General features: G+C 40.5%; 1 protein-coding gene across 1 annotated transcript in view; it reads left to right on the forward strand.

The window, feature by feature from the left end:
* The window catches only part of LOC128442454 (CUB and sushi domain-containing protein 1), a 289,198-nt gene that overhangs the window by 218,089 nt on the left and 53,746 nt on the right, over positions 1-17,363 (forward strand). The window contains exons 36-45 of the mRNA XM_053424918.1: positions 666-790; positions 906-1,002; positions 2,043-2,147; positions 6,892-7,010; positions 7,191-7,260; positions 8,024-8,140; positions 9,251-9,460; positions 11,779-11,967; positions 12,299-12,476; positions 17,160-17,305. Of these exons, the coding sequence (XP_053280893.1) occupies positions 666-790; positions 906-1,002; positions 2,043-2,147; positions 6,892-7,010; positions 7,191-7,260; positions 8,024-8,140; positions 9,251-9,460; positions 11,779-11,967; positions 12,299-12,476; positions 17,160-17,305 (1,356 nt within the window). The remainder of the gene's footprint in view (positions 1-665; positions 791-905; positions 1,003-2,042; positions 2,148-6,891; positions 7,011-7,190; positions 7,261-8,023; positions 8,141-9,250; positions 9,461-11,778; positions 11,968-12,298; positions 12,477-17,159; positions 17,306-17,363) is intronic.

The following is a 17,363-nucleotide window of genomic DNA, read 5'->3' on the forward strand; positions in this document are numbered from 1 at the left end:
GGGCTGGCCCTCAGTTTAAATCTGATCCAGAATTTTCTGTCAGTAATCTTTAAAGAAAAAGTCACTACTAAAAATACTAACAAAAAATATGACTTTCTTTAAGCACATCTATTTAAAAGCTTTTTTTGAAGTACAGTGTGCTAGAATTTTCCAAATATATCACTTTATTCAAAGCTATACAGCTAACAGTAAACACAAAATGACACCTTACTGAATCAGGAAGGTCTCAATTTTGCATTGATGTTGAGGTAAATTGTTGCTCCTTCACGGCCCCTGATTTAGAAAAATCCTAGATTTGCCAGTTATTGGCAGGACCTTGATGGCACAGCTCCATCACCCATTTGATACTGTGCCGACAGCGGCTCCAAACGATGTCATCAGCTGGAGATTGCAGCGGTTTTGGCTTCATTTCTGGAGAGTTGGTGGAAGCGGAGACACATTGTCCATCTCTATATATCATCTGTGATTCTAAAGGAACTCATTATAAGCCTGGGTGAAATCCCTCCCAGTCAAAAGAGAACCTTTTACAAATTGTTTCAGCTAGCTCTTAAGTTCATGCTACAAGTACTGTAAATCATATTTACCTTATTTGGCTCCCTGCGGTATCTGTTAGCAATTGAGTTAACCCCGCTAATGAATCCATATGTTATGTCGTTGCTCTGTAGTTCCCTGCAGTGGCAACGTGACCGAGCGTCGTGGTACGATCCTGTCGCCTGGTTATCCTGAACCCTACCCAAACAGCCTCAACTGTCTGTGGAGGATCCATGTCAGCGAAGGGGCTGGGATACAGGTACAGATGCTCTTATATAGAAATATACGATGCACTGCACATGAACTCAACTATTGAGGATACACCTTAACTCTGAGGCTGTTGTCCTTAATTGTTTTCATTGTTTTATATTTAGATCCAAGTGATGACGTTTGCCACAGAGCACAACTGGGACTCTCTGGAAATCTACGATGGAGGAGACATGACAGCTCCTAAATTAGGGTCATTTTCTGGTATGACAATATGATCTCACACACACACACACACACACACACACACACACACAAATGCACAAAAAACACTCCGGAGATCTATGATGGATGAGATATGACAGCTGCTAAACTATAGATACGCACAAACACGGGCTGATAGACACACATAGAAACAAATACACACATCTATGATGAATTAGATATGACAGGTCTTGAACTATAGATACACTCACAAAGTGCATTCACTGGAGGTCTAAGATGGATGAGTTGCAATACCAAGACATATGATTTATATCTTCAATCAAAAATAAAACAATGTTTTTAAGACATGTAATTCTTCTGCTTTCCAGGCAGTTAGTGAGAGGAGAGAAGATAGGAGGAAGGGAGGGATGGAGGGGGAAGAGTTTCACCATGAGGTTGAAGGAAAGATGGAGGAGAAAGAGAGAGGGAAAGAAGTCAGGGAGGGATAAAGAATGATCTAACCTTTCACAATTTCCCAGCGGAGTTTCCCTTGCGACCTGCCCTAAGCACATACCTGTCACAAGCCTATCACACATAAAACATGCCGCCCATAGGGCCACACGCACACAGACACACACACAACTTGCACACACACACACACACACACAAATCACTTTGCCCTTCTCAAGACGCCACACAGGGGAGCTGCCCACTATGACCACAGTGATCTGGTGTTGGCCACCGAGCAGCTTGTCTCGGGCAGATGAGGGTTGCTTCACATAAGGACAGTAAAATCCTAGCTGTCCATTGAGGGCAAGATGTCCCTCAGTTTCTATACACATCATTTCCCAGCTGGAGTTGGGATTTATACAGGAGTTGCGGAAAAAGTGTCACTTTGCACATTATGTGTGCATCCGCATGTTGTGTTGTGTTACATAAACTTGATTATTTGTATTTATTTTGTATATCCTCCTGTGTTTTTCAATATCTATTGAGAATATCCCTGCGAAACACTAATGCTATAACTAGTTATTATGTATCAGAAATTGTTAAAACTCCTCACCTGTTTGTGTTGTATCTGTATCTCTTGTCCGTTACAGGTACGACAGCTCCCGCCCTCCTCAACTCAACGTCCAATCAGCTCCTTCTGCATTTTCAGAGTGACATCAGCGTGGTGGCAGCAGGTTTTCACCTAGAATACAAAAGTACGAAAATGATTTTACTTACGTTTAGCTGGACACAAATAATCTGATTAATAATCTTTATCTGAATAAGACATTCATTTGATTATGATTGAATATTCCATTCATATTTACTTTAAAATGTTACAGAGCATAGTGGGATTATGACACCAAGCAGATGGTAACCGTACATGTCAATGTTATAATGCTCGGATGTGATAATGCGATTAGGATGTATACATAACTACCTAATGTGACTAAGGTCAGAATGGATGGATGGACACATTGATTGATTTTTGAAAATAATGTAATGTTTAAAAAGCAGAGGAGAGAATGTTTGAACCCCTCTAACCTCAATCAAAAAAATACACAAAGACACATACACAAAATGTCCTCACTCTGCGGGGTCCATGCTTAAAATGGTCCTCGTGAAAGTATAAGTTCAGGAACACACACACACACACACATACACACACACACACACACACACACACACACACACACACACACGTTGCAACCAAAACCTTAACATTGAATAGCAAGAGTCAGTGACCTGAACTGGTTAGTACTGGTACTGCCTGAGAGCATGCACACATACTGCGACCAATACTGGAGCGCACACACTGAACACACACACACACCTTGAGGGATGTAAACAGGAACACTGTCAGACACATACACACACATCAAGTGCTTTTGCTTGTTTCATACATGCACAAAAGTACAAAAGAACAACACGTACACACATGCATGTCGTAAACAAACAATATTATATAGATGGATGATTAGAGTATGCACATATGCACACCTGCCAGGGCACGGTTGTGCTTTTCAGGCCTTTCTAGTTGTTTTAGCTTAGAATCACTTCTAGATCAATGAACATGTCCCCTTTTGTGAGTGTCTGTGGGAGCAGATTTCTACGTGTGTGGTTTTTCTGTGTGTAAGTAGGTGAACGCACACTTTTGTGGCTGAATGGTGTGTATTTTAGCTGGCCCTGTGAGTTGTCGTGCCATCACTAGGGGGGAGAAAACCTAGAGGAAGGGTCACTTTGGGGCACGGTACATCGTGTCTATATTTCTGCTTCACTATTTCTAACTGTGGTTCATCTTCTCAGTGAGGCTCTTATATAGCAGGTGCACCTGATCCAGCCCAAATCTGACTGCAGTGATGAGACCATATGTGACTCACAGAATTGGACTCTCTCATACAGTAATACAGTATCATGAATAATCTGCAGGTGGATATGGTGGGACAGGCCACAGCTATTTTTACGTTTTAGCATTTATTTTGCTCAAGCCAGCACCACATATATTATTGAGTTGAGAGCAGTGCAGGTGGCATTCTCTGCAGGCTTCTGGGGCTTTGCTTTTTTATGAAGGCTCCTAGATTCTATGGGGAGAGGATTTGGAGAGAAAACGTCCTAGAATTCGACGTCCTCAAGGCTCCTCTTGGTTGTTTGTAAAAATGACCCAACCAGAGACCCGAGTCAAGCCAAATTATATTCTCAGGTTGGGTAGGGCAAATATTAATGTGGGTCTGGGGTCAGTGTAACTCTAATTGTAATGTGTGAATCAGAGTGACGAGATGCATCATAATCAAAACAGGACTAAAATTAATAGTGTGGAAGGAAAGACAAACAACCCTAACCCAAAACTCGGTAGGTTCACGACACCTACCTCAAATGTCTTCAAAATTATTTTCATGCTATCTGGTGTTTTTTATCAGTTTTGTTTATTTGTGAAGGTGTTTTCTTATTATTTACTCTATTATTTTCTTTTATTCATGAAATTGTTTACTGCTTTGTGTGTGGATAGGGGAGTTTTCTTTTGTAAAAACAGTTTCAAAGTATTTGTATGAAAGGGCCATACAAATATAAGTTGGTTGGCTGGTTGGTTGGTTAGTTGGATAGATGGATGGACAGACACCAATCCAGGAACATACCCCCCCCCCCCCTTGCACCACTGAAAGATACAAGCTCATGTACTTCTCAGATGGTAGTTCTACTTATCTTGAAATGAGTGAAACACTTGAATCCTAGAAGAACCTCTCTTCTTTACAGGAGGTTTCACCACAAACGAGGCTTTCAACTTTCATAATAACGTGTTTCTTGCAAAACCAGGAAAAAAACTATTCTTGTAGCTGAAAAAAACTTCCCCAGAGGTGGGGAGTAAACTGCAGCAATTGTGTCACCATCACCAGTCTCACGTTCTGCTTCAACATGGGTATTGCAGTACCGTCATTACCATGAGAGAAGCACACATGCGTTTTCGGTTTTAGTGCACACACAGGGGAAATCTACTTCCCTGATGAACTATGTTACACCCACAGGATACATACAGGCTCATTTGACTTAACGCAGCACTGCACAGCGCTGACGGAACGTGATGCATGCTGATTAGAAATTTTGCCTGCCTTCACAGTCCCTGCAAAAATGTCGCTGTGTCACATGACACAAAAACCGCGGCTACGGTATTGTGAGAAAGGCAATGAATTGTTTTCTTCTGACTGCACCAAATGGGAACCACCTCTGTGTCAACAGAATTCTGCCCTAAATGACTTACAGCTTCAGTGGCAATGTGGTACATTTTTAGTCTAATAAAATCTTTCCGAAAGGGGGATGCAATTTATATATTATCATTTTATCTCCTCATTCTGGCAGCCCGTTTTTTTTTTTATTTCCACATGGACACCTGAATCTATTGTAGTTTTAATGAGTTTAGTTTTTGTTACTGAGAAAAAGTAATGCCCGGGAGGAGGAGGAGATCAATTATTCTTCAACCAAGGTTACTCATCAATACAGTTCAGTGACAGTTCTGTACATTATAGGGCAGGTAAATCATTTCAGAACACATGTAGGCCAGGCTTCAATCTAATTGTCCATCGTTTTTTAACACAATAAACACATCTGTTTATCAAAATCACCTTTTCTTTCTTAAGAGGTTCTATCCTTACATTTCCTACTGGTTGAAAAGAGTCTTGTAATTCTGTCATGTAGAAAATAATACAGTCCCCATAAAAATCCACAACTATCAAATACTGTGGTATTTACACATGTACATTAGAACTATTACTATTATGGCACCATACTAACGATTGTGCTTTGAAAAGTTCCCTAATCTGTGGTTAGCAGTTTTGTGGAAGCTTGTAATGATTAGAAGAAATCATCTGCTGGGGACACGTACATGATTGTGGTGATGATGTTCTCATCATTTTCAGCTGACTGAAAGGCGTTTCATCCAAAGAGCAGAGTGAGACAAACTCTGTCCCTGGTCTGTCATCAAATAAAGAGACAGAAGTATAATAAATCCAGTCAGTTAGACTTAAATGCTGACACTGTCTGGTTGTACTATAGTGGCCCTAGTGGGGTGGTTTGTGGTACTGTCAGCATTTTACTGAGAATCACTGCTCTCTCATAACCAGGGAAGAGAGGGGGTCGTTTGTTTGAACAGATAGAGAGAGAGAGAGATGGTGGGCAAAATGGAATAGTTCCATTGATCAGCTGTCATGACAGCCTGCTGATGCTCTGCCTAAAAATATACAGTGTGTGTGTGTGTGTGTGTGTGTGTGTGTGTGTGTGTGTGTGTGTGTGTGTGTGTCTCCACATCACAGTCTCATGCAGCTTTTTCCACTTATGCTCACTCTAAGAAAGTCCTGCTCATACCCCTCTGTAAGCACACACTCATGTAACAGAAGCACACTCACTCACAGATGTCACACACTGAGCTGCTCCTGATGTCCAACATGCAGGACCCTGTGTGTGTTAATGGGTAAATGGCAAAACTGTAATGAGTGGTCATTAAGACAAAAACAGATCGATATAAGTAAAGACCATTCACCATTTGGACCGGATGTTAAGGTTGCTGTGGTGTAGTTTAGGGTTAGGCCTGTAGTGGTTACGGATAAGGTCCGAGTAACTCTCCAGGAAATCCAAGTAATTGATGGAATGTCACAGGGACAACACAAATGTGTGTTTGTGTGTGTGTGTGTGTGTGTGTGTGTGTGTGTGTGTGTGTGTGTGTGTGTGTAGGTTGAGCTCTCTGGGATCACTTTGTTTTGCTTGTAGGAAAGTAGATAATGAACCAACAAGACACACACACACACCTACGCAAACACGCACGCATACCCACAAACAAACATTCAATCCTCTCTCCCTTCTTTTACTCTGTGCCCCTCTTCTACCCCTGTGTTGCCATGGTGACTGCTCTAGGGCAGTCTCCTGCAGAATTTTCCAAGTGAAACACACGTGCACACACACACACACACACACACACACACACACACACACACACATACACACACGCACGCACAGATCCTTACTGATGCTATTTGATAAAGGGCTGCCTGCTGTCAAACTTACTAAGTATGTATTTTACTTTCATTGTTTTGTGAACACATGACCAAAATCAGTCAATGATGATGATGCACACACTTTGTTATTGTACTATCAATTCAAAATTTGTTGTTGTGTGTAAAACAAAAGTCATTAGAGCATTTAGAATTCTAACATTTCATTTGCCACATTATTTCTTCATTAAAATATTGTAACTTTCTCATGTATGTTGAGGACCACAAGTTTCCCTTAGCCCTACAGCTATAGGGCTTTAGCTTCAATATCGATATCAGTGTGATGACTCGTTGACATTTATTGTGTTTTCTCGTCTACATTATCATCATGTCATTGACCAAGACCTGAGCCAGAGGTGTAACACAGATAAAATAAAAATTAGAAATTTAAATTGTCGTTGGTACTTTTGTTTTTCTTCTGTAGCTGTGGGTCTTACCACCTGTCCAGAGCCAATGATCCCAGCCAATGGACTTAAAACTGGAGACAGATATATGGTCAATGAAGTGGTGGCGTTCACCTGCGAACCTGGGTACACGTTGCAGGTAATTAACATATAAACCGACCAATAAATGTATTGCATACAGTTTTTACAGAGTAAATCCTTTATTGTGATGTGTTTTATTTGTAGTTTAATAGAAGCAGATTAAATATTGTGAAGCGCAAAATTCCAAACCACTGTCTATTCTCCTCTCTAAGCTAATAAACTGTATTATTACCTTCAGGGCCACTCACACATTTCCTGCATGCCTGGTACTGTGCGTCGATGGAACTACCCACCTCCTCTTTGCATAGGTAACACACACACACACACACATACTCACGTCAGCACATGGAGCTGCTGGATATACTTCAAAATGTATAATTGAACATCCTGTAGGTGTGAGGTTGGCATTGAACTTTGAACCAAGGCTCTCCCACTTCTGTAGTAATGTTAAGGGACCTTATATCGTTGATGTTTGCGTTTAGGCCGAATAACTCGGTCCTTAGTGCAACTTGTAGCAGGTCTACGAAGCCAATTTCAGCTAAACACAACTTTAACATGAAAACTTAACCCTGTCACAGCCCCATTCATTGAACGTTTCAGATTCAAGCATTTTTTTTCTTGTATCAACCCAATCAGCACCAAATCTGTCTGTAGAAGGCAGCACCATACATTAATAGAGTGCCATATAATGTATTAGACCCACACTGAACTATGGCACCTCTGTTTGTTTTAGCTAGTTAATGATTTTCTATATTTTAATTTCAGTCACCAGATATTAGCAGATATTAACCAGTCATCAAAGTTCATAATCCTAAACATTACATACTGTTAATTTCAAGATAATGTAAATTATACATTTAAAAAACATATTTCATACATATTTGGCATACTTATATACTTAAAAATGTTTATCAAGTGTTTTTATAATGTTTTGTCGCTGTTTGTGGCTTTAACATCAATTTTGAGCTTTTTTGCTAGCTGTGTTGGAACAGAGAGGATAAAGAGATGATCTCTACGTTGCCCTTGTTTCACCTGTTCTTTGTGTTGTGTTTGCTGTGCTCGTGTTGTCAGCTCGTTGCGGTGGGGTGTTGTCTGAGATGAGCAGTGTCATCCTGAGTCCAGGTTTCCCTGGCAACTACCCCGGCAACCTGGACTGCACCTGGCAAATAACCCTGCCAACTGGATATGGTAAGTTTGATGGGGGGGTAAGAGCAGTGCTAAAACGAGCGTGTCACTTTTAGTACATCTGTTGGTGGAGTCAGGAAACAGACCTTCTTTTAAAGCACAAAATCTGCGGCACATACGTTTTATTGAAAGCTCTACCACATGTTTGGCTGAAGGCTGACACATGGTGTATTCTGTTTAATGACCACACTAACTGATGTCCTATTCGATGTAATGCCGAATAGGACACCGTTTTTTATCTGTGCGTCATTATTCCAGATTATAGTAATTATATGACGTGATTCTTTTTTTGATAGGGTAATGATACTGATAACAGAATACTCAACAATCGTCCCAGGCAACAAAAGTAGAGTTGTCTTAATTGTATGCTAACAAACAATTTAAATAGCAATATAAAAACACACCATTAAAGATTTGTAAACTTAATGCACTTGGCCCATCTTCTTGTCTCTGTAGCTGCTTTCAGACAATCAACAAAGTCCGGAATTACCTTTACTTTCCAGAGGGGCTGTATGTGTGAAATGTCAAAATCAGTTGCTTCAGACATTTTCCTGAACTTTTCCTGACAGCCCCCTAGTCAAATATATGGATAATGTCCCAGTGAGCGCATGAGAGATGTCCAGAAAATTCACAGCGAGCAAGTGGGCGTGTTGATGAGGTGTCCATCACATGACGGATGTGAAACTGGAGGCGTACAACTGTCTCAGGATGAAAAACAGGGGCCAGTTCGGAAGACAATTCGATTTTAGGAGCTATTGGTGATGAGGGCAGAGACGGCTGTGGATTTGCTGTAAACAAAAACACTCTGCTTTCCGCAGCAGAATACATGTTCTGCTTCCTGCATGCTCTACCCGGAGACAACCCCTCGCCTGAATGCTCTGGACATTTTCCTGTTGATGTGAAGGCCTCTGATCCAGACAATCTAACTCTGTGTTATTCATATGTTAAAGGGAAAATCCGCTAAATGTCTGGACTTTTTTCTGGACTCTAACTTTTTTTGTTGATTTTCTTAAATCCATTAAATTCCCCCTTGAGTCCTGAAATGTATGATCCTGATGGTTGTTAAAACCATCTACATTGCAATGCTCATGCATTTCTGTCCTTGTATTCTAGGAGCCCATATTCAATTCCAAAACTTCTCTTCTGAAGACAACCATGACTTCCTAGAGGTCCGGGCCGGACCACAGCATAGCTCTGCTCTTATTGGACAGTTTACTGGTTCGCAGATCCCGCCCCCTCTACTGAGCACCACCCACCTGACAATCGTTCACTTCTACAGTGACCACTCAGAGAACAGGCCGGGATTCAAACTGAATTATCAGGGTGAGTTTCTTATTTTTGCCTAATTAAGATGTTGTTTTTTTTAAGGCGATGACTGCAGACACTGAGTGCCACAAACCCTGAGGTCTCCCTGCAGGCGCTCTCAGTTGAAAGCAGCCCCTCAAGGGATGCTGAGAGCACACACCTGTTTTCAAACTGAGCCAAATGTTTAGTCCCCCCCGTATTTGGGGTAGAGAACACAAGCTGGTTGCTTTCAGATGATTAAATAAAAAATTGGTCTCAAATGTTTTTGAATCCAAACCTAGTGGCCAAATTACAAAGCTTTGCTTGCGCCAAGAAATGAAGAGTAGGATGAAAACATGTATTGCTGAGAGGTTTTGAGCTTTGATCCACGGATGAGTCATGTTAAAGACTTAAAAAAAAACCTTATGGCTTAATTTTCTCTCATCATTAAAAGAGATGGATTGTTAGTAAGCCCCTGTGAGAGACAGCCATCGTGTCCAGCAGGCTTTACTTGTAGCCCTGAGTGTTTCACTTCAAAGACACAAGAAATGCACTGTGGGCCTGTATGCCAGCATAACTAGAACAAGGCTTATTAACTTACATACTAACCCATATAATCATAATGGTCCAAAGTCCCTCACTGATCCACTATATAGTGCACTATATGGTCAGATCGGCATTTTGTAATGGTGTCTGAATGTTAGTTTTCATACCGTATGTAGTGCACTTATTGTTTCCCACAATGCATCATGAAGAGTAGTGCACAACCGATGGTTACTAAACGAGCATTATTTACCATCATGCATTGTGCACTCAGCAGAGAGACAGGAGGAGCGAGGGCAGCAGGAACAGCCCGGCCCATTGTATGAATATAAGAGAAGCAGAGCAGCATATCACATCAATATCTTTGTAAAATAAACATTTAAAATTTACTGTAAGATTTTCCCCCGGCCGACGTTGTTTTTTTTTTGTTGTATGTCGTAATCCTGCGATAATGATGTCATTAATGGCGCAGAGCAAACACACAACTACGTAGGGTCTGAAAGCGTCTTTTTCTTTTCCCGAGCAGGGAATAGTGAGTGAGTGGATGATTTCGGACACAATCAATCATTTTCCTATTTTTCTTCCAATCTGTTATGGCCAAGTTCCCTAACACTGCAGTGCTTGTCATTGCTAGCCCTCACTGTTGGCACTGATGTGGATGGTGTGGTCATGGAGTTGTACCAGATGCCCCCTTTTTCTAGATCGTCGGTAGTCGGATGTAATAGACGTATAGATTCTCGATTCTTCCCCTGAGGATCACGATTGGCAGTGCTCCAACCTTCACCCCTGCACACTTGAAGATACAAGCTCAGCTTCTGCCTCAGAGATTTATGGTTCATTAGTCATGTGCACATCTGTAAAGCCTCAGTGGGATAAGGGCTGGATCCCCAAAAAATCTGGATGAATACAATGGAAATCTACCCACACGCTGAGGTTTTGACACAAACATCCCTGATATGATCAGATGGAAGGTTGTTCCTGGAATCTGTGGAAGCCATTTTCTTTGTTGTAGTTCCACTGCTGCAAATGCTCATATGGTATCTCTACATCTGATGCCACCGGCTTTTGTGTTGCCTGTGTATTTCTATCATGTCCACCTAGTTTTGTCAATATACAAATGTACAACAGGACAATCATTCTTATGCTCACAAAACTCTGTTGTGGCTTCTCCATTTTGCTCATGGGCTGGGTCATACTGAACAGCACCACTGGTGTTCTGCACACACACTGTGTTCTGATTGTGTTGTATCCAGTTCCTCGCTACATTCTTGATCCTGCATGGGCTATCTGCACGGACCCTGTTTGTATTGACCTGGTGCTGGTTGCATCTTCTCGTGCTATCTCTATCTTCTCACCTCATTTTGATGAAAGTCACCACTGCTCTTTTTCAATAGCACCTATAATGGAAGGCCTTGACTTACCATGACACTCACACGGAGTGAGATGTGATAAAAAAGTTTCAGTGTTTCAGAGAACTTTGTAGAAGCAGATAAGATTTATTGCTGCACTTACTGCTGGTGACCTCTGTTAAACATAGAATTGTTCATCCCCTTCAAGTCTATTAGATGTAGATAGAAAATATGGTTTGAATGCAACACTCAAACTCAAAATTCCTTTTGCAGTCGCATTTGGGACTCGGGAGACTAACAGAGAATAGAGAAACATAACTACATTGCATTTATTCAGACGATAAAAGAACGCATTCCTGTAGGAAACCAATGAGCAGCTTGTATTATTTTACTGAAGCCTAAATATCATGTAAAACTGGAATTAAACAGATTAGTCTAAATTAAATTCTCATTGTCTCTCCTTAGCCTATCAACTGCAAAACTGCCAGGACCCTTTTCCTTTCCCCAATGGTGACATCATCAACGGTGACTACAGCGCTGGCCAATCAGTAACTTTTCAGTGCTACCCAGGCTACGTTTTGATTGGACACCCCGTACTAACCTGCCTGCATGGGACCAACCGGAAGTGGAACCACCCGTTTCCACGCTGTGACGGTAAGAACCAATGACTTTTATATGAGAGTATTCCACAAAAGGTTCATGTCTTTTAATTGGATGAAAGGTTTGTATGTCACCAGTAACACAAATCAACACTGTTGGCAAATACGTAGAAAGTAAATAACATGGGTGACTCCTTTATACAAAAATCACTGTCCTCATTACTACCACCACTATAACTCTTGCTGTTAATAGAGATGATAATAATTATAATCTTTACTGTCTGCAGCTCAGCAGTTAGTCACAGCCCCTGATTCTTCCAGTTCTAGCACGTTACAAGAAAGTGAAATTTGCAAATGGATAACTTTACAACACTGCTTTTTTACAGCTCCTTGCGGCTATAATGTCACGGCTGAAAATGGGACCATCTATTCACCTCAGTACCCCAATGAATATCCCAACTCCCAGGATTGTATCTGGCTCATCACTGTTCCCCATGGACATGGAGTTTATATCAACTTTACCTTGTTGCAGACGGAGCCTGTCACTGATTACATTGCTGTCTGGTAAGTGTGGGTACTCGCACTTGAATGCACGTACACACAAATGCAAAAGCTTCTTCTCAACGTTGCCCTTTATCCTGGAAATGATTGCATCACTGATGGCTGAGTCCTGACTGCTCTTATAGCCTGTCTTCTCTCTGCACACTAACAAGAAACTGGCGAATCAACTTTTACTTTTATTTTTTATTCATCGTTGTCAGTCCCTCTCATATATTCTCTCAAACAGACAGCCCTGGTATTGATTGCATTTTGGATTCATATGTCTTTTACTTTATAAAAAAAGTCTTGACTCTGCAAAGGTAGGAATACTATATATATGTCAATTGTTTATTACTTTATCATACAAGGAGATCAACTCAAATCCATCTGTGAATGGCTTGGTCAATACAGAGGGATCGCAGCTCCTTAGACCCCCAGTATAATACACCCACACTCACATACTCTGTGATATGCATACACAGACTCTCCTGCAGTAATAATAGGATTCAGTGTGGAGGTAAAATTGTAATAGAGAGGGTGTGAGAGCAATGCATTTACAATGGGACCACTGACCAATTCAATCTAACTCAGTACCATGGCCACACAGAGACCCGGATAGGGCTCAGGAACTCTGGCAGTAATGATGAGATTCAGTGGGGAGCGGGGAAAAGTAATGAAAAGGATGGTGGAGCTGGGGGGTCACAAATCCAACGGGACTCAACTGGATCTCACAAGTTGGGGTCAGCCCAAGAGAAATTACTCACTTAACAGTTTCTGTTTGCCCACAAAAAAACAATATTGAACAGTGAATTTATAAGGAAGAAAAATAGGAGTTTGTAGTATTTGGGACATGTCATCAATTGGTGCAGGTTTGGTTCAGTAAAGACATATTTGATGTTTGTGCTGAGGTCAGGTGTTAATGTTCGGGCTGAGGAGTCAAGCTCTGGGGAGTGAGCAGCTGAAATGCAGGCAGAGGGAAAGTAATAGATTCACAGTCGGTGACTACTCACCTTCAATCTCACCAGCCACCACAGCCAAGGAGATCGGTGTTGATAGGCTGGTTTTACAGTTGCAAATAATTTTTTGGGATGTATGTGTTTTTGGTACATTTCATGGTGAATAGAATTATAAAATCACATTTATAGATTGTATGGTAGCAAAAAGACATGTGTTAGGTGAGGTTAGTGCCTACACAATGGACTGTAGCACTGCTCAGTCAAGCTATATCTCCAACACATGAATATATTTGGAAGTGACTGGAGGCTGACTCTGAAGAGAGGAGTCCTTTTCTAAGACCCAGTGGGATACCATCTACCTTCCAGGGCTGTGGACAGATTTAGAGTGGATGATCCGAAAGGTCTATTGCATCGACATTACAGTCAGGTAAAGGGTAGAGAGCGGTTACCTACGTCAGTGCTCTCTGTTTTTCGAGCACTGAGTAACCATCAAAGACACAGCCTGTACGTTTGATGTATTTGAATCAGCTAATGTGCATAAAACAAATTACTTATTTCAAAACTACAGCCGTAACTGGTATGTCACTTCAAAGATGTGTTACTACAGACAGATGTACTGCTGGTGCACATCACAGCACAGGTGTAACACACGTAATTGCCTTCCAGTTGTTGTCAGTCAGAAGAAAGTTTACTGCATCACTGACTCAGGTCACCTTTCTTTTCATTGGAGATGCACTCAATGCTCATCTGTGCTTCAACAGATCTTGCATTCTAGCTTACATCCTTGTGGCCTGAAGCTTAATACTTTTTTTTTTCATCTCTTGGTGCTTTCAACTTGCCCAGACACACACAAGTTTGCTTTACACAAACAAGGTTGTAGCATTGTGAGATGTACCATGGGTATTTCCAGTGGATGAATGACTGAAATCATGAACATGTCAGGCCTTCTGAAACTCCTTCATCCATGATAGATTTTGTACCATAATTATGTGCATCAGCAGTGAATAAAAACATAACATCAGACATTATCTAATGGAACTCACAAGAGGATAATATCAGGGCCACCGCTCTTTTCATGAATTGGGCATTAGACTGTTTGGATTTGTGAATTGACTTGGACAGAGAGTGGGAGGAGACAGATTATTCCCTGTGTGAACTGCCGGGTTAATAAGGAATTGATTGGATACATAGTTTCTATTTAGTGAAATATGAAACTTTTAATGGATAGTTTTATGAGTTAGATCCCGAGCCGATTCATACTGGATCTGAATAAGTGGAGCAAAGCAAACATGTCTCTGGTCAAATTAAACCTCCAGTTGTAGATGCTGTAGCCCAAAGATTTTTCAAATGGTTTCTGTGTATAGATATATAAATCAAAATTTTGTGCAATGAACATTAGAAGCCATATAGAGTAATATGTTCATAGGCATTGCTTTATTTTTGAGCATTTCACTTTGAAATGCCACCTGGAACAGCTGACTCTTAAAGCAAGCACTCAAACAATCAGGCAGTTTTAATGATCTGATGAGACGAGATATTCACTCTTAGTGGTTCTCTTTACCAGCCAGCTTCTTTCTGGTCTGGCATTCATTGAAGTAGTGATTGGTGTGTTTTGCCAATGTTGTCTCATATCTCAGCATATTTGTTAACTGGTTACTGCCCAGTACCACTGAGTTCATGTGACAGCAGCTGTATCCAGATGCCAGGGACCTAGGTTGTCTCTGTGGTCTGCCACCATTCGTTTTTTGGCATGTTGCCTAAATTCACTGGACCATATTCTAACAGTGGGCGATGCATCTAACACCATAACAGCAGAGTAATTTGTTATACTGTTTACTCACTGAAATCATCTAATCAAGTGAAAAGGTTATTAAATAACCATATTTTTCAAATATTTTTGACAATGTTCAAATGATTTTGCGCACTATTGGTGCTTTGTATAATATTGGATCTCTCTTGGTGCTGGTCTTTTGAAAAGAAAGAAAAATCAAACCAGAAACGGTAAACACAGATATGGTTTGTTTCATTTAACAGGAAAAAGCATCTATAAAAGCTCGGAAAATTGCAGCAATCAGCTGTGATAAGTGCTGTCGGAGCAGCAAAAAACAACAGCACTTAAGGCACATCACGATATTTGATGCACAAAGTCTCGTCTCATGTCACAGTTTCGTTGTTCCGTCAGTAATTTCTGATTCTTTCACATGGTAAATCTGAAACTTCAGCACAAAGCTGTCTGTTTACTCTCAAAGAAGATTTTGTCGGGGATCCACTGTTTTCTCCTCCATTAGACTCTGAGAGTGCTGTGGCCAAGGATGCACTGATTATACTGTAAAATGGTTTCATTTTGAAGGTGAATGGTGTCAGCCCCCATCACTCTCTTAATGTATTATTCCCAACCCATCGTATCCCAGCACTGCCCCCAATCACCTGTGGTAAACAGAGAATATAAGTGTTATGTCTTACTAAATAAATGATTCTTTCAAAACAATAAAATGAAATATTTTTTGAATGCAACACTCAAACTCAGATTTATACAAAAATAAATATGGGCCGAAGATATTGTCAAAGTCTTTGATGGTAGAACTACCCACTTTAAGAGGTACATGTTTATCATGTTGTCTTGGCAGGTTGGATCATCCTAGTGTTCCGAGTCACGTTCACTCTCGTGCACATTTTCTGACTGCTTAATACATTGTGGTGAACAAAGAATTTTGTGAATACCAATAAAATATTGCAGGGAAGAGTGTGATTTGTGTCTGAGTAAATAAACAATAAAGCGTTATGTAATTAAACGATTGTCACACAAAATACAGTATACATGGATTTGTAATTTATGACTCAGTTTAGATTTAAATGATCCAAATAGCGCACTTTGATTCTCCAAAGAGCTCCAACACCTTCCCAAGACCTTGAATTATTGAGCAGCCTAGAGATCCCAGGCCCTCCTTATGAATTAAAATTTTAAAACCCTTGTTTAATCCAATGGCATGTTCATTAAAAACCTAAAACTGGGCATTTAGAAACTTTATAAAATGTAACCTTTCAAAAACATTCAACATTTAATGAGTGAAGTTAGGCCTTTAATCCATGGGCTTTGTTAAAAAAAAACAAAGAGGAAAAAAAATATAAATATTTTTTCTACCACTTCAATGAAGACACATGTGGGCTGAGCAGATATCTGTTTTGTGTTTGTTTTGAAGAAGGTTACCGTGTTCTGGTTTCAGTTTCTCTTCCTAGAAATTAAATCCAGTCAGTGAAAGTATATCCTCAATTATCATTTTCTAAGACGTTCACACTGTTCTCAACCCATGATCCCCCTGAAAATCAACGGTAGATTTGTATCACTATTATTACGGAATTTGACAGTTTAAGTTTTATTATGGTGATTGTAAGGAAAATATTCCTAAATAGTTTCTATGATTATAATTCATAAATTATAATTCTTGCATATTTCATTTAATGTTATAATAGATTTGATCTGTGTTGTCCTTATCTTGCACATCAAGCTATAATTATGTATATGTCACCCCTTGTTTCATTGCAAATGTTACTTTTAGTATGCACCTAATACATTTTTAACTGAAAGGGCTTTGCTCACTTTCTAAAGACATAGTAAATCATTGTATGTCATATGCATAGATCTCTTTTTGCCAGTCATTGTTTTCCACGTCTGCATCTGTTTGCTGCAGTGTATCCTACCTGCAGTTTAAACATCACCACTTGTCTTTGTTGTCTCTCTTTCTTTATTTAGGGATGGCCCAGATACACCCAGCCCTCAGCTTGGAGTCTTCAGTGGCAACACAGCATTAGAGTCAGCATACAGTAGCAGCCCAAAGGTCCTGATTCGCTTTCACTCTGACTTTTCAACTGGAGGCTTCTTCATACTCAACTTCCACGGTACAATTAGACAAATACACACACACACACACACACACACACACACACACACACGCAC

The sequence above is a fragment of the Pleuronectes platessa genome, chromosome 1, assembly GCF_947347685.1.
Source record: "Pleuronectes platessa chromosome 1, fPlePla1.1, whole genome shotgun sequence".
NCBI lineage: Eukaryota > Metazoa > Chordata > Actinopteri > Pleuronectiformes > Pleuronectidae > Pleuronectes > Pleuronectes platessa.